The sequence below is a fragment of the Dendrobium catenatum genome, unplaced genomic scaffold (genome assembly GCF_001605985.2).
Source record: "Dendrobium catenatum unplaced genomic scaffold, ASM160598v2 fragScaff_scaffold_542, whole genome shotgun sequence".
Taxonomy (NCBI): Eukaryota; Viridiplantae; Streptophyta; class Magnoliopsida; order Asparagales; family Orchidaceae; genus Dendrobium; species Dendrobium catenatum.
The window spans coordinates 4,167,785-4,188,077 of record NW_021319004.1 but is presented as its reverse complement, the minus strand read 5'-3'; the positions used below and the strand labels follow the sequence as shown (position 1 = coordinate 4,188,077).

Here is a 20,293-nt window from a genome sequence, read left to right as displayed (position 1 = left end):
TATAAAAGTTTAAATTTTTGTATTAAAAATCTGCTTCAGAAAACAGTAAAAAATCGTCCCAAAACAAGCTTAAATCTCCTATCTACAGAAGTCACAGAAATTGTAAAGAAAATAACAACGTTTTGTTACCCCTTGAGTTCAGTACTGCAGCCAGATGACTACTCCGCCCAGCATTGTTGCCTAAGCTGCAGCTTCTACTTCCTTCAGTCTATTCTCACTGACAAGCAGAGCAAGCCCATCCTTTTCTTCCTCCCTCATCACCCGTCTGTGATCATACAATGTGTTTGCAGTTATGACTCTCAAGTCCAAGCCACCATTGATCTCAAGCACCTCAGGCAATCCATTTGAACATCCTTTGGATAACCCAACGTCTATTCTAATGGCTCTGTTCTCACAAACAGCATTGATTCCTTGTTCCTGTATTGTATGACCCATTACCATCCTCCTCACTCCTGGGATCATGGCAAGAATGCCTTCAAGATGCTGGCAATCACAGTTAAAACCCTCAGAGAATCTCCTCAACCAGACCACACTATCCCTTCCTCTCATGTATGTAGGAGAGCGTCTTCCTTTCAAGCCATTAATCCAATCCCTAGCCTCTTCGTTGATCCTTTCCAAACCATACTCAACATGCCGCTGCAAAAGTCCTCCATGGACGAAAATTGAATCTCCGACCACCACGACGGTCTGATTGCCGGATAGGAAGCGTCGGGAGAGGATGCCGTCGGGTCGAAGGGCGGCGATTCTTGCTCGAAACCCCTCCCAGAACTCCCTTTTAACGCCGGGGAATGAGGTGGGGATTCCTTTGAAGGGATCGCTAGGCTTTTCGAGACCCGAGCAGAGGTGTTTCATGGAAAGACCGACACGGAACCATCGTCCCCATTGCTTGAACTCGTCGAGGCCCTCGGGGGTGACGTAGCGGAAATCGCCTTCTATATTCATGATCTCGTGGTTGCCCAAGATGGTGAGAAGCTCGCCACCGGCGCGGGACGCTTCGAATTTGAGCCTGTGGAGAAGGTAGAGGAGGCGGATCTCATCGCCACCGCGGTCGAGGACGTCGCCGACCTGGACGGCGACGGTGGCACCGCCGGTCCAGCGGAGGGAAAATGGGTCAGTGAGGCCGGCGAGGGCCAGAGCTTGGAGCGATTTAGAATGGTCGCCGTGTAGATCGCCGATCGCGACAAGGCGGGAAGGTGCGGGGAAGCGCGTGGAGATCGCAGGGGTTGGAGCAGAAGGGTTGTTAGGTTTAGTGTTTGGAAAGAAGAGGCCGCTCACGGAGAAGTCGACGAAAGCATTGACGAAGGATGATAGGTGGCGAGGAAGATTGCCGCATGTTAGGTCAGATGAGGTTGCCTCCTCCATCTCCCTCTCTCTGTCTTCCTCCTACCGCCCTTTGGAATTGGTGGAGGAGGTTGCCAATTTATAATGGAAATGAAGCCAGATGAATCTCCATAGCTGGCAGATCTCCTTTCCTCCTCTTTGCGTGTTTTACCAGCTCTTCTCGTTCGGTTACTCGTGCGAAATTTCTGTGCGCCTCAAGACCCAGACTTTGATCTTTAGGTCTTTTAAAAAATTTCCAAAAACTATAATGGCCGACTCCACCATCTTCTTCTTGCCATGAATGCCAATCTTGGGCCAAGCAGAACCTTGGCAACTGGATTCTTAGCCAAACTTGCTCCGCTTATACCTCTGAAAAGCTCGACTCCACCTGCATGATTCTAGTATAAACTGAAAGGGTTTTGATCTTTAGGTCTTCTAAAAAAATTCCAAAAACTATAATGGCTGACTCCATCTTCTTCTTGCCATGAATGCCAAGCTTGGGCCAAGCAGAACCTTGGCACCTGGATTCTGAGCCAAACTTGCTCCGCTTATACCTCTGAAAAGCTCGACTCCACCTGCATGATTCTATTTTTCTTATTCCACTCCTGGTCGCATCTGGATTAAGTGGAATGCCCAAAATGTCACTTTTACTCCTATTTTTACTTCTAGCCAGGTAATTCATGGAGTTGTTAATAATGGCTTTCAAGATGTCTGCTGTATCTCTGTTATTTATGCCTCTAACTATGTTGAGGAAAGGCAAAAACTTTGGAAAGATGTCTCGGAACTGGTTAACCTTTCTCCTCTGCCCTGGGCTATATTAGGAGATTTTAATTGTTGCCGTCTTTCTTCTGATAAAGCTGGGGGTCATCCTTTGTCTAACAGTAAGCTTGGGGAACTTAATACCTTCGCTTTTAATGTTGCTATGTCAGATTTGGCTTCGGTTGGGCACTACTACACTTGGCATAATCAGAGGTTAGACAATCCTATTCATATTAAGTTGGATAGGGTGTTCGTGAATGATAATTGGTTGTCTTCTTTTCCGAACTCCTACTATATTGTTAGTGATCCTGATATAAAGCTGGTAAATTCTGAAAAATTAGTTCCCAAATTAAATGATAAATATTATTAAATTTTGTGAAATTGTTTGATAATGGAATTAAGAACTTACGACAATTAATTCATTTAAAACTAAATTTATTGTATTTGGAATTTAATTTAGGTGTTAAGTATAAGTTACTTATTAATTTCAATTTTAATTATAATTAATAAATTATAATGATAAATAAAAATAATTAGAAGTTAGGTTATTATTAAATAATTTAACTGATAAATTAATTACAATTATAATATCAATTATCAAATTATTTTTTTAAGTATTAATTTAATAATTATTTAAAATCAAATTAATTAGTTAATTATTTTTTGTTGGTGGTTGTCGGCGCTTATCACCATAACATGTAATAGATTTTTTTTTGTTATCTCAGCTATCAAACCCACTTCATGTAGAAAATGAGACTCTACTTACAATATTTTGAATGCGTGGCATTTTGAAAATTTGTCCATAATCTAAAGTACTCCATTAAACGATCCATATTGATCATAGATCATTTATCTAATATTCGAGTGTCTTAATGATATTAGAATCGAATGATTTTAGACTTGTTGGATTTGTCTTGTTGAGCCACTCGGTTTGACAAAGAGTATAAAAGATTTGGAGATTATTTGATTATTTAGTTAACATCTTGAAGCTTTGAAATATGCTCTAAGGATTGATTTGAGTTTATTTGGACTTAGATCGAATCACTTGTGGTCCCAATGGTTCATATACTTGAGAAGTTTAGTTTGACTATAAGCATTTTGAAATCAAAGTTCATATGATTCTAAGTTTAATCATAAAAAAATTTCAATTCAAATATTATCTTTTAGATTTGTGTTGATTAAATGAATTTTTTTAGAGATTTATTGATGATATAGACGAGTTTTTTTGCTCAAGTTCAATTTATGGATCTCTCTCAATTGCTAAAACTCTATTAGAATACATAAGATCACAATAAAAAAAAATTGTACCATGTTAGTTGTATATTCCTTCATTGCTAACAAATCTATATTAATTTTTATCAATTATATCTTCTCACTCCCAAAAGAAATTCTAATTGATCTTAATTGAGAAAAGATAAAATTAAAAAGGTGTTATATCATTTTATGAATAGAAACCTACTCTCTATGATAAATGCGGATCCATCTCTAACAAATTTTTCGTAGCGGGGGCTCAAATTCAAGCACGCATCTGTATATTTTAATCCTGCATCTATGACCTCATGGCGCCAGCCCAAAACTCATAACCATTAGATAAAAATGGGTTGCATGATTTTAACCAATCATTGATCAATCATAGACTCGTATTTTTACTTATTTTTGTATCTATGAAAAATAGATATGCAAATAATGTAGTTTCAATTTTATTTTAATTTTTAGTTGCATTCAACCAAACAATGAAGGTTTAACAAAAGCTCATTATTTGCTAAAATATGATTTTTATCATTTGAAAAAAAAAATGCTATTGGGAGAGCAACTAAGTCTTTATTTGAGACAATTTTTTTACTATTTTATAAAATTATTTTTTAGTGCAAAAATATTTTAAAATCAAAGAAAAAACATTAGTTTATATCTGTCCCAAATGAAGGCTAAATTGACTGAACTCGATTGCAACCACCTTCCACAGAGATAAAAGGTGTGTTCATATTTTTATTAGGCTTTTCTTTCATTGGTGATTGAAAAAGCACCAAAGAAGATGGTAGAATGATTTGAAGTTGGTATATAAATGTAAATCAATGAATGGACAAATCTCTTTTTTTTGGGAGTCTACGAGTGACCTAAGTTGGTAGGGGATTGGCGGTGGTTAGAGGAGAGTGGGCAAATTATTAGGTCCGGTCATCTGATCTAGAAATAAGTCCGGACATCCAATAAAAACTTGCAACATGGACTGCACTTTGATTGTGCGCTTTAGGTGCGCTTTTTTGACTGCGCTTTACCTGCACTTTACTTGCATTTTTTACTGCGCTTTTTTGAGTAAAAGCACAGTCCACGTGTCAAATTTTTTGTGGATGTCCGGACCTAAAATAGGTCCGGTGACCAAGCCTAATAATTTGCCAGGAGAGTGAGGTTTCATTTGGGAAAAAGTTTTATCACTATTTTAAAAAAAATGTACTAAAAACTATTTTATAGTGCAATAATAAAGTTGTCCCAAACGAAGTCTGAATTGAGTGATTTGAAGTTTATGTATAAATTGTATATATTCTTCAGCCCAAAATGAAACATTGATTTGATTGCATTTTATATAATTCTAAAGATTTATTATTTTAACATTCCTATACATTACATACCTATATGAAACATCCTCCACAAATTTAAAGGCACTTAAAATTATATAGGATAGAGCAGAAAGAAATAGAGGTTCATCATATAAGTTTTATTTGGGATAATTTTTTGAATGTTTTTAAAAATTGATTTTTAGTATATTTTTTTTTGAAAGCAGAGAAAAAAATAATGGTATTGTCCCAAAAGAAGCCTTATAAAGCACCTTTTCAGTACATTTTTTTTAACTAATTTTTTTTATTATGAAGCTATTTAAAAAGTAGTAAAAAATATGTCCTAAATGAAATCTTAATTGTTCAAGTAAAGTTAAATTAGATGATATAATGAATATTAAATTATTTAAATATAATATGCATTATCTAATAATTAAAATTTTTATAAGTGAATACATAGATGAATGAATATTAAATATAATTTTTGATAAAAGTAATATTCAATATAATAAATAAAATTTATAATATAACAATGTTTATGCTCTTCACAACTTTTATAAATACTAAATTTCATTGCCGAACCCAATTTACCAGCCTAATTCTGATAACTCATTTTTTTAATAATTATCTTTACATAATTTAAAACGTAAGTCATTAATAGCAAACCAATTACTGTGGCTGTTAGTCATATATTCTTATTCAATCTACTCTAATATACTTTTAAGTGAATTTGAAAATTTTAAGAAAACCGAAATATACTATCAAGATTTTTAATAAAAAAATATTTTATAAAATCAGCCGGTTGAAGACCGATTCAACGATCTTCCGGATGAATCAAATATGATTCGAATCGATTCAATGATCTTCCAGTCAAATCAAATATGGTCAAACTGACGGAAAATTATTATGTGCGGAATCCGAACGTGTTCGGAGGCAAATCCGGGCATACCACATCACCGGGGCCAAGTGCATCAGGATTCGTCTCCGAATACATTCGGATTCTGCACAGAATAATTTCTCCAGACTGACAACTTTGATCGATTCATGATCAAATTGGCCAATTCGATCTGATTATGAAAACATTGACAATTCTCAAATAATTGGTATAATACTATAAAGCTGCTTTATGAAGCAATAAGAAAGCCATTCCAAACGAAGCCTAAGACTTCATTTGAGATGACTTTTCTTACCGCTTAAAACAATATTTTGGTACAAAAATCAAAATTTTTGTACTATACAACTGCTTTAAGAAGCAGTAACAAAGCCTAAGGGTTCAGCTTTAGACCAATGCTTTTTATCTACTTTCAAGAGATTTTTCTAGTAAAAAACAACTTTATAAAGCAATAAAAAAGCCATCCCAAACGAAACCTAAATGAGTGAAAATAAATAGTATTTTTTAACAAACATGCTCTGTAATCCCATTTTCAAGCGATCAAAGAAAATCCTAATGGAGAAAAAAATAGAATATTTGTCAGTAGGAGATTACTAAGATTAATGAGTTCAACATAACACAAGATTAAAGCACAACACAAATCCTTTTGTTCCCCCCACCAATGAATTCAAAGAATAATACACTTTCATCACAATTAAATCAAGAACAAATTATCAAAGATGTTTTCAAATAGTCATAATTTAGCTTTTTGTAGTAAAAAATACAGGAAATTTCAAAGCAAAACACATTGATTCACATGTTGGACTTGCTATCTGCATTTTACTCAATTGATTTTTGTGAATAATCGGGAGAAGCGCATGGATTTGTACCTGATGGGTATGAAAGGTCTTTGGCAAGAGGCCTTATCATGGCTCAGGCTGCATTTTCTCACATTCATCTCTGATCGACTGGAACAGAACTGAAGAAAGATAGCGTTCGCCAAAGCTCGGAAAAACAACCTATAACCAGCGAGTAAGCATAAAAATACAACGAGCTGATAGTTAAATGAGAGTATTAAGATGAATATATAATAAAATAGAAGTAGAGAAATGATTATTATGGGAGGGATAATATCTATTGAAGATGGTTAAAATTGAAGTAGGAGACTCAAAGATGTAGATGGCGGGCCAAATGAAGCAATTAAGGTTTCATTTGGGACGGCTTTTTTATTGTTTTTTAAAATGACTTTTTAATTTGAAAATTAAAATTTTTATACTAAAAAAGCTGTTTTAAGAAGCAGTAAGAAATCCGTCCCAAATGAAGCCTAAGTTGCATCCATTGTGCTCTTGAGGTAGTGGATCATGTAAATGAGTCAAGTTTGAGTTGGCCTTGACTAGAGGGATTGAAGCAATGAAACTATAGAAAGAAATATAACTTAGAGGAATTCAGATAAAAAATCTAAGTGAGAAGGAAAGGAACTAAGATTTAAATTTTTTTTATAAAATTGAGATTAAATTCTTAAATATTGATATTTAAAGTATGAGATATTTTTTAATTAGTTAGCTTATGAGCTAATGAGCCAGGTCAAGTTGACTCAAATTTGACTTGTTGACTTACGAATTATTTATCAAACCAAGCTTTAGACAACTCTTAGGTTGATTTAGTTATCACGCTAGCTTGGAAGTATGAGTTAAATTCACAAGCACAACATCTTGGTTATGTGAGGAAAGGGTTGCTTACATCAATCCCTCTCCAAATCCTGCAAAGCTTCATGCAGGGTGTACCCTTTGGTTAAGCATAAGACATAATCTTGTATTAAGAGAGGTGACAAAATTAATGTGGAAAGATTTGAGAGAAAAAGACTAGATCAAAGATAACATAAATAGTTGTTAAGAAAAAAAAATACTAGGGCCACAAGGGGTGGAAGTTTCTTTAATCTCCAAGTCACATACTCATACTTTGTGCCATTCAATTTAAATATTCGTCTTTTCAAGTTATTAAATAAGCAATTTTGTTGTTCCATTGCCTTTCAAATGCTTTCTTTCAGGTGAACATGGATAATGAGCACCAATTTTTAAAGATAACAGGTGAACGTAGACATACCGCAATAAGTTTTCCAGTGTTTTCTGGTCTTTTTGCCAACTTCATAGCAGCAGCAGCTGCAGCTCCAGAGGAAATTCCAACCTGCAACAGACAACAGTTCTTACAAGCATACAATCGAAAGCTATATCTTAAGAAAGTATTTGAGATCGTACAAACTGAAAAAATTATATCTAAATCTGCAAAAATGTTGCTTTGTGAGTCCATCTATGATCTTTCTGAAATTTGTTGTTATAGAGATGGATAATCTATTGATTCTGTTAAAATTAAAGCGGTTAATGATTGGCTAAAACTAAGAAACATACCTGATGTTCGGAGTTTTTATAATTTAGCTACTTTTATAGACAATTTATTAAAGATTTTAGTACTATTATGACTCTAATTTCAAATTTTCCAAAAAAGAAGAATTTAGATGGTTAAATCTATTGATCGTGCTTTTATTGAAATTAAAAAGAGACTTATTAATGTACATGTACTTAAATTATTTGATTTTTTTTAAATAAATTAATTCATTTTAATAGAGTGAGGCTTCTTGTGATGCATTGGGAGGACATATTAGAGGAGTGTTAAGTCAAGGATATCACATTGCATTTTTTAGTGACAAATTGAATGAAGCTGAGTAGAAATATTCAAACTAAAATAAGAAATTATATGATGTAGTGCAAGCCCTTTGATATTGGAGATATTATATACTACATGAACAATATATGCTATACTTTAATCACCAAGTTTTAAAATATATCAATTCTCAAAAGAAGCTAGGATATGGACATGTTAAATGTGTTGAATTTCTACCAGTATATTCTTTAATTCTTAAATATTGTGTTGGAGCTGAAAGTAAACATGTTGATATTTTGAATAAAGTCTCTATCCTTTTATGTATGATGTGGGTTAAGGTTACTAACTTTGATTATATAAAAGAATTATCTCACCTATAAAGACTTCATGAAATTTATTAAAGATTAAATAATGGCTTGTTTATCTTTAACAAAAAAATTACATCATTAAAGATGATAATTTATTTAAGAGTACACATCATTATTAAGAGATTTTCCAATTTTAGCATTATAAGTTGGGGGGCTGCTAGGCATTTTGGTAGAAATAAAACTTGTAATGGCTAGGATAGGTATTTTTGTCTAGGTTTGTATTCTTCTCTATTTTCACCTCTTCCATACAAGCTCACTTCCATTCCTCTATTGCATATTACTAAATAGATTGCTCCTGAGGCTATTTTTGTGATGATATTATGTAAACTACTAATGGTGGAATCCAAAGATATCCTATTCACTAGCAAGACAAACCTTTGGGATGATCATGGATTACTTTGCAGGAAGCATAAAATCTATATCCCGATTGGTTGACGAGTTTCAAATGATAAATTTGTCAGAGCTAAATTTCTCCAAGCCAAGCAAATTTAATGAAAATTTTAGTGTTTATTCTAGCCAAAGGTATCACACAAAGAAATGATATGCACACAATTTGTTTATTTTTTCTTTTTATCAGTGGTTATTATAATATTTTTAATGAAGAAAATGTCAGTGATAGAATGCAAAAGAGTATAAGGATGCTTAGGTGGAGGAGTGGTTTTAGACTTAGAGATAGAATGCAAAAGAGTATACGTGAAAAGGTTTGAGTAGCTTCATTTACAGATTAGATTAGAGAGAGTTGCCTTAGATGATTTGATTTGATCACATAAAATGTAAGCCTTCCGATGAATCAGTTAGGATAGTAGATGCATTAGATCCGACCTATATTAAGAAAGATAGAGGTAGACCTAAAAAGACTTGGTTTGAAAGCATTAGAAATGACATTTTTTTAATATATTTAAATGTGAATTTGACTCTTAAAAGGACAATGGATAAAAAAGTTTCATATGCCCGACCCGACCCCACGTAGTGATATAAAAACCTAACGTTGTTGTAGTCGTTAAGTTTAGGGGTACTAATTGCATTAAATTGATGAAATTATATGGCCCACAAATTCTTAGGCAAGGGAATGTGGCATCATGTTAAATGTGGTTTTTCCATTGGAAGAGGACTTGAGAGTTATTCCTTTGGGTGGTGGAGTTTGCATTGTTGTTGGTGGAGTTTGCATTGTTGTTGGAAGGTTTTGAATTATTGTTCCTGCTGGATTTTGTTTAGATTGTTATGTCGTGATGATAAGTTGGTTTTGGTTTTGTGAGGAGGAGAATTTGTTCTTGGTGTTTATTTTGAAAGGTGATGGTTCCTACTCTCATAGGTTGTGCACAGCAGCTCCTAATTTCTGAAAACAAATTCTGGCTCCAATGAATTGAGGTATTGTCAGGGTTTTTACTTTGACAGTGATCTATTGAAGTTGTGAAACAATCTTATCCTTATTCGGTGTATATAAGTGAAGGCTCTGAATATTTCAGGCAGGTTCATACACGTCAATTGTTTCGATGAGAAATTTGGGTTTTAATTTAAAAATTAAAGCTTAAACTTATGGGATTTTAATTTAAATGGACTAAATTAGTTTTATGCCAACCCTATCAATCAGCCTTAGGGATGACAAGTTTAAAAATAGGTGTTATGAGTTATATATTACTAACTTTCGCTTGAATAAAAATTCTTTCCAATTTCATCTTAAGAGTATAAGTTGGAAGTGTGATTTCTTAGAGTATCATTCGAGTCTAACTACCTAATTCCAGGGGAAATTATCTCCTTGTATCAACATGAGGCATGACTTTTCATATTCAAGTACTTCTATTTCTTGCTCTTATTTCATCCATATAGATTAATACTGACTTGTTAGTGCTATTAATTTTCTTCAAAATTGGAGACATTAAATATTCAATTTGCGGAATCAAATTACAATTGCTCGCCAACTATGATGCGCATGGCGACACGACACCACATGGCACGAGACACATCAATTATTGAAAATATAAGACAAACATGGATTATTCAAGGCATTACAATTTTTATATCTTAAAAAATAATGTATAGAAATTGAATAAACAAAATATTAAGAATAATTGAGAAATGACAAGTTATTTAACTAGGATATGTGCTTAAAATGATTAATATTAGGATGTCAATGCTCAGACGTGGATGTCGCGTCAAGCATTGAGAGGGGAGATGACAATACTGTTGAGAGTCCGACATCAGTTTTGTGCAATGGGCAAGCCAAGACGACATCGAGCATCAATGTCAACACAACATCGACCTCGAAGTTGAGAAGACGTTGGTTGTCGATGTTAAGATGATGTTAGACAAAGATGAGATGTTGTAACGATGTAGGGGGATGATTGTGGGGGTAGAAATTGATGTTATTGTGCACCAATATCAAACTATATTATACTTCAAATCTTGAGATGGTTTTAAAAAATTGATATTGTAACGACGTTAGACAGATGTCATCATGCGTTGTTATAAAATCCTAGTCATAACCTACTAGAGAGAAATGAAAATGAGAATGTTTGGGGAATGAGATATTGAGCATGTGCTGATTTGGGCTTTGGAGAGAAAATAATAAATTTTATTTTATTTTTTTAATAAATAAAATTTTGAAGTACAAGAATTTATATTTTAAAAATATTCATAAAATATTAAGCCAAGCATGTCGGACATGCGTAATCAATTCATTTTTAATACTTTTTGAAACCGACACATCTTTAACATGTCTGACACGTGTCAGAGGTATATCAAACGCGTGTCGTGCCCAATACGTGTCATACACTGACATTGCATACCTCTTTTGAGAAGAAGTGTCGGTGCATCATAACTAGTTAATTTTACATGTTTAAAATTTGTTGCCGAATTTCTCAAAATTTTTTGATTATTTTGTTATTAATTGATTTTAATATTTTAATTCTAGTATTACTAGTGTATATTAAAACAACACAAGCGATTGAATTATTTGGTGGCATGTAATATGTAAATTTTTTTTTGCAAGTGTTCATTCAGTGCATCATATAACTATGTTAGGAAACCTTAACATTAAGTTGTCTTGCATGAGTTGCCATACTTTTATTTTTTATTTTTTTTGCATGAGTTACCCTACTAACTCACTACATAGGTCAAATATGTCTACACAAAAAGAATTCCTATTCTCCAATCTCCACCTTGAGGAGTTTATGAGCACCCATCCCTCTCTTAAGATATACCAGAAGCATATTTTGGTGACACAAGGGAATGCGCAGAGGCTGAACCTATAATTTTAAGTTAAAATAAAAACCATACTCCTCACTCTAGTTATGAGTGCAAGAATCAACAAGCAAATGAAAAGGCGGAAAATTCACGGAAAAAATATGCTCCACCTTCTTTAAACAAATGACTGTGTACTTTTCATTCTTTTCTTTCCATTTATCGAATGAAATATACTTGTAGGGACTAGGGATCCTCAAAAGGAGGTTGCTTCAGGAGAAAAACAACTTGACGAAAATAAAGTATTCAACTTCAAAGATTAGCAGAAAGATGCGAATGCAACCTAACATAAAGGAGTATTCTTAGAATGACATCTCAGCTAACTTTAAATTTGCACTAAATAGATTCTGATAACACATTCATTTCATCTCATGATTTTGATAGACCGGTCCAGCCGGTCCACGCGGGACTGGCTCACGTTAAATGGGGCGGAACTCTTCCACCCCCTAGATGCGCCAAACGCAACCGCAAGCCACGGGAGCCGGTTTTGGAAGGAATTTTGGGAGGGAAATTGAATGTAGGGATTGTTAAGGGAATTCCTTTTGATTTGTATGCATTAAATAGTTTGTTTTCCTAGGGTTAGGGCATCTTGAATTTGGCTGAAATTTGAGATATCTTAGATTTAGGTTTTCTTTGGGCTCTAGCTGCGTCTAGAGATTTGGGAGAGATCGATCCTCCTCTCGAATAGAGGATCAATTGCATCTTGCTATTTTCCATTTTCCTTTCATCAAATAATACAAATTATCTACTGTTTTCGTGGTTTTGTGCGGACTCTTGTGAAGATTTCTCGCTATTTTCCGAAAATTGATAGGAAATACTTGAGATCTACAAGTGTTTCCTATTAGATTTTCATCAAACTTATTCCAACAATCATACAGCAATTTCAAGAATTATGTCAAAAGAAATAAGGCCAATAGAATTTTACTTTTATAGTAATTATAGTTTACCACAGAACCTCAAGCCCAAGGGAAATAACGAGATAATATCTATGCTTGCATATCTAAACAACACAACTCATTTTAGGGTAGTATATAGCAAGAAAAGGTCATTCCAATAAGAAAACGGTTTACATGAGCTTCAATATATTTACACTTTTCCATGTAAAAAACGGTGCATAGTAACGATTCCGTGCATACAGAATCAACTTCCAATATGAATAATCCACATGAAACACAATCTGAAGAGGTATAATGCACTATAGCTTCTTCCTATATATATATATATATATATATACTTCCTATGCATATATTAAAAAAAATCAAACATGAAGCTGCAGACTCAGACGAAAAAAGGCAGAATGGAGAAACTAACCAATAATCCTTCCTGGAGAGCCAATTGCTTTGCTGTTTCAACAGCTTCATCACTGGAGATCTGAAATGAAAAGCGTAATCATTAGCATTGAAACCTACAAGAAATTCTAACAAAGAAAGAAAGCAATAACTATTAACAAATTATCTATCATCGAATAAAAACCTTAACAAAAATTCAGGGATCAAAAGTTTCAAAGCGCATGATAATAAAATTACAGAACATAGAACTCATTCAAAGTAAAACTAAGGGTGAAATGTGAAGATGATGCGGGGTTTAAAATTATTGCAGATAAAGGCACAAGTATATGAGTATATGACGTTGTTGAGGAGGCAAATTATCCTCATCCCATATCTTTAGTCAATGAAACAGGAGAGGAGTGCAATAGTGGTAAGAAAACATGATAGGGGTATTAATACAACAATGAAGTGGTACTAAGATATAAGTTAGCAGTACAATTTTTAAGGGCTAGTAAAGGTTGTGAGTTGTGACAAGCCAGTAAGATAAGTTATTCATATTATTCACTATTCACAAGTGAAAAAATAAATAGTGAATAGTAACTGTGGATGTTTTGGGGTAATTTTGGTATCTTGCATAAAAAGTCTAGCTTATATATAAAGATCTCTTATGTAACGGAATCATATTTTTTGGCAGATGGAAAAAATATTTGAAGTTTTCCTCCACATAAATAGAGATGCCAAGTCAGATCTGGATTCCACCAATAAAATCATGAATGGCGTCAAATTATCTGTTCATGCTCTAGATTTTTTTTTTGTTTCATTTAATTGGTATCTTGTTTCACATTTGTTCTCCACCTACAAATCACATGATGATTCTGAATTGGGAAATTAGAATTCATCCTCTCGTGCAAACATCTAAATCTTTACAGAAAAAAGTGGTTTTGTTTATTGCAGCTCCATCTCAAGGAAAACTTCTTTTTTTTATCTTCTTGGTAATTTTTTTCCTCCCAAATATCTAATAATTATTTCCATAGATTGATTTATTTTCATTGTTTGAATCATTCAAGGCATCATAAAATCAATCAAACAGAACAATGAAATTTAAAAACTGTAGGACCAATTATACAAAAAAATTGATTCAAGCCAAGTCGGTCTGATTCAAATTAGGTTAACTCAGTGTCAACTTAAAAAGAATTCACAAAGTCAACAAATGAATTTGTCCCAAGCAAATAACTCAAGCAGGCAAGTACAACCTATAAAGTTGGCCCAAGCAAATCTTCAAGAAGATAACTTTCTCCACACGGGAAACTATTGATTGGCTACTTAGCTATTCACTTTTCAGACACCCTATGTCAGTGACCTCCTATTAGCTTGGCAGACGACTTCTTCAAGCCAAATATTCCAGCAAATTGAAAGTAATATTTCATTATGGGAAATAACACTACATGGCTCTTATATTTTTTCTTATTTTTTGTATAGTCATATATATAGTTAATGCTATAACACTCAAGCCTCAACTCAAATCTATAAATAACAGGTCAACGAATGAGCGCAATTTTTGCAAATTTCTGTACATAAGCTTATTTTACAAAACTTAAAGCTTCTTAAAAAAATTTTCAATAAATTATATTTTAAAAAAATTATGAAATATTTAAGACACGTGTCCGATTTATATTTAATATTTTTTTAACATACACATTTTCAGCATGTTGAACACGTGTTGGAGATATGTCAAATGTGTGTAATGTTGGATATATGTCGAATACTGCACGTCTCTTTGAGGAGAAGTGTCGGTGCATCATAAGATAGCAATATGAGCATTGATAATGTTCAAACCTAACAAAATAGCCCCAGTACAAACAAAGATATCTGATAATTTATATATTAATATGTCCAAATTTCTCAGTGTATTATTAATAAATCCAATTCTGGTTCCTTCTCAACTCCCACTCAGGGACAAGCACATCCATGTACAACACATCAGTCGAAATGTTAATGAGAAAAGTGAATCAGGACACAAACCTCTACAATTTCATCAACTACGTCAAGGTCTAAAATACTGGGAACAAAACCTGCTCCGATGCCCTGAATCTTGTGTGGACCTGAAAGATTAAAATGAAAAAGAGAATCGAGGAAGAATGGGAGAACAACCATAATAAGTGTTAGTTTTCCAGCCGATACCTGGTTTTCCGCCTGAGAGTATGTTGCTTTCGGCAGGTTCAATGCCAATAACCTAACAAAGAAGAATGTAAGAAACGAATTATCTGATATCAGAATTGACTTTTGCAAGCACTAATACTTTTATATTAGGGTTTTTGTTCTTCAAGAATCGTCCAACACCAGAAATGGTTCCACCAGTTCCAATTCCAGAAACAAATATATCAACCTTCCCATTTGTATCTTCCCAGATTTCCGGACCAGTAGTCTCATAGTGTATCTGCAGGGATTACAGTTCAGGAAATTTCACACAATCAAAAGGACCATCAGCTAAGGATTCAGTTTGCACTGGCTAAATATTACCTTCGGATTTGCGGGGTTATCAAATTGCTGTAGCATATAAGAGTTGGGCGTTTTCTTCAAAATCTCTTCAGCCTTTTGAACAGCTCCCTTCATTCCCTTGGCAGCATCTGTAAGAACAAGTTCTGCTCCAAAAGCTTTTAGCAAAACTCGCCTTTCAATGCTCATGGATGCAGGCATTGTTAAAATCAGTTTGTATCCTTTCGAAGCAGCAATAAAGGCAAGACCAATGCCAGTGTTCCCACTTGTTGGTTCCACTAATATACTCTACACAAAATAAGGCAAATAAAATGGCTGTCAGCTTTTACACTGAACAAGTTAAAATAAGCAAAAACAAGTGAAGAACGACCTGTAATAACACAACTATAAAATATTAACACTAAGAAAAATGAATCATCATCATGATAAGCCATATCCCACCTACTTGGGGGTCAGAATTTTCTTTCTGTTGAAAACGCCTAAATAAGCACTCTCTTAACTATTGTAACATTGTATATTTAACAGATAGAAGCAAAAAAAGGAAGAAGAAAAAAGTAGTAAAGAAAGAGATCAAAAAGTTAATTATAGTGATAAGGCAGGGTGGGAAAGAGAGAAAGAGAGAGAGAAGAAGAAGAAGAAGAAGAAAGACTGGCTTAGAGCTGTGTGCATGCGTTTTTGAGTGTGTATGAGAGAGAGAGAGATCAAATTGGATCATTTTGAAGATTGAAAACATATGTTAGACCGGTCCAATGGACCGGTACACGCGGGACCGGCCCAGCTACACGAGGCGGAAGTTCCGCCTCCCGCACGCCCGCCGGGATCAAACAGGGCCGAATAGGAAGGTTTTTGAATGGATTTTAGGAGGGAAATTGATTGTAGGGACTGTTTAGGGAATTCCTTTTGATTTGTATGCATTAAATAGTTGATTTTTCTAAGGTTTGAGTATCTTGAATTTGGCTGAAATTTGAGATCTCGTAGATTTAGGTTTTCTTTGGGCTCTTGGCGTTGCCAGAGATTTGGGAGAGAACGATCCTCCTCTCGAATTGAGGATCAATTGTATCTTGCTATTTTATTCTTCTACTAGTAAAATACAAGCTGTTCTTCCAATTTTCTCTCAGCTTTTCCCTGTTTTTCCCACTGTTTTGCTGTTTTTCCTGCTGTGAACAGCCGTTTGCATCGAGATTTGTTGTAGAAGTGATTTGGAAATACTTGAAATCAAGTATTTCCTATCAACATAGAATACCAATGCAAGTAGATTCATGTCAACAGGTATATGTGCCAACTGTGCTGCACCTTTTGAACAGGAAAGGATAACTTGAAAGAGAAATTGCATAACGCTAGCAATGAATTGCAGGATTGAAAATACGTAAATGTCAAGCAGCACTTAGGGCCTCTTAGTAATTCTATCCCTCTATAAAAGAATACATCAAAAGAAAGAGAAGACATGCCTAGAAAAGATACAGCCAATATTAAATTACCTTTCCAGGAGTTATAAGCCCCTTTTGTTCTGCATCAGCTATCATACTTTGACCAATCCTGAAGACAGAACCAAACAACTTACCTAGGTCGCTAAGATGTGTTTTCATTTCAAAGAAAGCAAGCAAGGCAATAAATACATACCTATCCTTCACACTGCAACATGGCTCCATAATCTCAAGCTTCGCAGCAATATTCGCAACACATCCTTTTACAATATTATTAAGGTACACCATAGGTGTTTTACCAATAAGCTGAAAGAGTGAAAGTAATAAATACTGTTGAGGAAAGTAAAGTGTTGAAAAAACATTCACGAGAAAAAAAAAATGGTAAACTGTATCTCTAACTTGAGGGGCTATCATAGGCATAGGTGCAAAATTCACTATAAAAAAAGCTGCGCTGAAGAATCACTCGAACAATCAAGCCCGTTAAGGAGAGCTACATATAACCACATGCAACACACATGCAAAGTTGCAAACTATCATAATAGAGAAGAGCTTTGGTTGGTTTGGAGAAGGGGTCCATTCAAATCAAAATTTTAAAAGTTGTGCTAAGCAATACTTGTTTATATCCAATGAAGGACTCCTGCAACTAAACAAGGGCAAATCAATAATTTTCTTGACAACAATTCTTTTTCCAATCATGTCTTTGATTTACAGAGGCAAGGGAAAAAGGGTATGAATGGTCGAAATTTGAAGGAGTCGAGTGGCAGGAGATCAAAGTAGAGTGGTAAGGGATTCGAGATAAGATTACGTGGTAAAAGAAAATCGAAAAGCAGTGCATAGGGAAAATCACAACGGCGGTGTAGCTGGCAAAAAGATGTCATAAATTCAGTGATGAAAAAAATGTCATGCACATTCAATAGAGTCAAGTAAACATAAATCATGAAGATAAATCTTCCTCCTTAATACCCACTCTTCTTACATTTCATATTTCAATGTGAAGTGCCAGAGCGGCCATAGGCCTGTAGATGGAACAAGCATTGCGCTACCAGCATGCTACAAACAAAAGCATCAGAGTAAAAGCTTAATTAAAGGCAAGAAAATATATAGCCCAGAAAATAAATAAAAACTAATTTTCTTTTTTAATGAAAATTAGTGAAATTTTAATGAAATATATTAAATTCAAAACATTAATATTCTTGAATTCCTTGTATTTTGTAACTAATTCTTCAATTTTGGTCAATTTATAAGTATTTTAATAAAAAATTAAATATTTCAGAAATTGTGCCAAGTTAGAATATTTGACTTAGCGCAATGCACATGCACCCCATCAATGATATACACCAGTGTCTTTGTTGTATAGTATGGAGTCCCTTGGAGGTATTGTGGAGGAAAATAATAGAATGACTAACATTAGCACCCACTAAATGGTATGCATCTAAGGGATACTTAAGCTAGTATTATAATAGTACTTTTAATGCTAAATCAGCTTATATTGGCGTCTTAAATGCTAAGCATGAAAGCTAAATTAATATTATAATATGTTACTTGATCATGAATTATCTATGATTCATTAATTAGCAATAATCCTCATTCAAAATAAGTTAATTAAGAATTGAACCAAATTATTGCATTATTTAGCCAACATTAATGATTCATTAGTAACCTATCCATTCCGTATTTAAATCACTTTTAACCTTTATTTTCATTTTATGCAAATTTTTTTATTTTTAAGCCTTACGGCTCGCCTCACGAAAGAAAAACACCTCAATACCCAATTGCATAAACCTTGCCTACACCATTTCTAATATGACTCCTACCCTAATACCATAATTTAAATCCTAAATTATCAATCTCCTTAACATTCTCTCCAACCAATTAAGTTTCTAAAATGCATAGAATATTAATCTTCCTATGAATCACAATATATGTAAGAGAACTTATATTCCAAGATCATATCCAAATCCTAGTTTCGTGGACTAGCTTCTTATAATCACAACAACAACAACAACATCCAACCTTTGTCCCACTACATGGGGTCGGCTAAATGAATCCTTTTTCGCCATTGTGTCCGGTTAAAAGTCAAATTCTCATTTAAATCTAATAAAGAAAGATCATTTCTAATATTTTCTAACGAAGTCTTTTTAGGTCTACCTCTACATTTCTTAACATAAGTCAAATCTACTACCTCAACTTTCCTAACTGGGTCATCAGAAGTCCTCCATTTAATGTGACCAAATCATCTAAGGCGACTCTCTCTAATCTTATCTTCCACTGGAGCTACTCCAACCTTTTCACGTATAGCTTCTTATCATCCACTACTAAAAAATAATTGGCGACATAATTATCAAGAAAATAACCTAATTTTTAGTTTACATCGATTGCCTAATAGTATTTTAATCATTAATTCTATTAGAATATTAATTAATCAATAACCATACATTTAATTATTTATCGGAAAAATATGCAATAACAATAAAGCCCTTCCATCCCAATATTCTTTCCTTTGTTCCAAATACCTAGCATCAGCATTCCTTCCTTCAATCTTACGCTTCCAACCTTCCGGATGCAACTGTCCCGCTCGGTATATAATGACAAAGTGCCTCTAAAAAAATTTTCTTGTGCTCATAAAAAACAACTGAGAATTCCAAAATCTATTGCATCTCAAAATTTAAGCTTGGTAATTAGAAGTTACTAAGGAATAAACGGGTCTTGCACCTGTGTGACATCCTCGGCGATATTAAGACCCTCTATCTCCGTCACTGGCTTCACGGAGACGGCCCTGCAAAGGACAGGGGAGTAGGAAGACCGCAAAGTGACAGAAATGCTCCCTACGATCCCGCCTCGAGTTTTGAAAGAGCAAATAGAGGAGGTGACGCCGGCGGCCGAATGGCTCGACTGGAATCGATTGTCGATCGCTGATAGAAGATAAGAAGCGAAAGGAGTGGCCGCCATGATCGAGAGAGACGCCATTGGTGGGGCTTCCTTCGACCGCACCTCAAACGCTTCGCTCTTCCCTCAGTGGAGTTGGGAGGACGACGGAGAGGGATGCCTGACTCTTCTTAGCCCCTAGATTGCCTTATTTTATATCCAAAGCATTATTTACCTAAATTCTCCAATCATATTGGATTACCGAGTCGGCGATTCAAGGTCTTCGTCAACTGCGAATGTATTTAGACAGGTTTATAGTAAATGTTAAAGAGAAAAAATTTTATTTTTTAATTGAAAAGAAAATTATGAATAAAAAAGAAAGAAATAAGATTACTTACATAATGAAGCATTTTTTTCACTTTTTTTAATTATGTGAAATTATTTATTTACAATTTTTTTTGTTAAATTGACTAAA

At 34.2% G+C, this 20,293-nt stretch overlaps 2 protein-coding genes across 3 annotated transcripts; both read right to left on the bottom strand.

Annotated features, from left to right (window-relative positions):
* LOC110101465 (shewanella-like protein phosphatase 2) lies at positions 1-1,734 on the bottom strand. The gene has a single exon (XM_020829370.2). The coding sequence runs from the start codon at positions 1,360-1,362 to the stop codon at positions 181-183; it is 1,182 nt and encodes a 393-aa protein (XP_020685029.1). The 5' UTR covers positions 1,363-1,734; the 3' UTR covers positions 1-180.
* Positions 1,735-6,110: 4,376 nt separating this feature from the next.
* Positions 6,111-20,029, bottom strand: LOC110101471 (cysteine synthase, chloroplastic/chromoplastic). Of its 2 annotated transcripts, XM_028694737.1 has the most exons (11): positions 19,666-20,029; positions 17,930-18,003; positions 17,150-17,259; positions 17,008-17,065; positions 15,554-15,817; positions 15,333-15,470; positions 15,215-15,266; positions 15,056-15,135; positions 13,077-13,136; positions 7,603-7,683; positions 6,111-6,518 (listed from the first exon to the last, which is right to left on the bottom strand). In XM_028694737.1, exons 3-11 carry the CDS (start codon positions 17,239-17,241, stop codon positions 6,426-6,428), a joined length of 918 nt encoding a protein of 305 aa, XP_028550570.1. In that variant the 5' UTR covers positions 17,242-17,259; positions 17,930-18,003; positions 19,666-20,029; the 3' UTR covers positions 6,111-6,425. The 2 variants fall into 2 exon arrangements, with proteins under 2 accessions (XP_028550570.1, XP_020685038.1); XM_020829379.2 differs by lacking the exon at positions 17,930-18,003 and having other exon boundaries at positions 6,120-6,518; positions 19,666-20,028.
* Positions 20,030-20,293: the final 264 nt, after the last annotated feature.

Excerpts from the sequence above, each read along its gene's own strand:
- LOC110101465 (XM_020829370.2), bottom strand. The coding sequence starts at position 1,362 with ATGGAGGAGGCAACCTCATCTGACCTAACATGCGGCAATCTTCCTCGC.
- LOC110101471 (XM_020829379.2), bottom strand. The coding sequence starts at position 19,920 with ATGGCGTCTCTCTCGATCATGGCGGCCACTCCTTTCGCTTCTTATCTT. Across the intron at positions 17,260-19,665 it reads TCGCCGAGGATGTCACACAG|CTTATTGGTAAAACACCTAT; the intron begins GTGCAAGACCCG and ends TCACTCTTTCAG. Across the intron at positions 15,267-15,332 it reads ACAAAAACCCTAATATAAAA|GTTATTGGCATTGAACCTGC; the intron begins GTATTAGTGCTT and ends CTTCTTTGTTAG.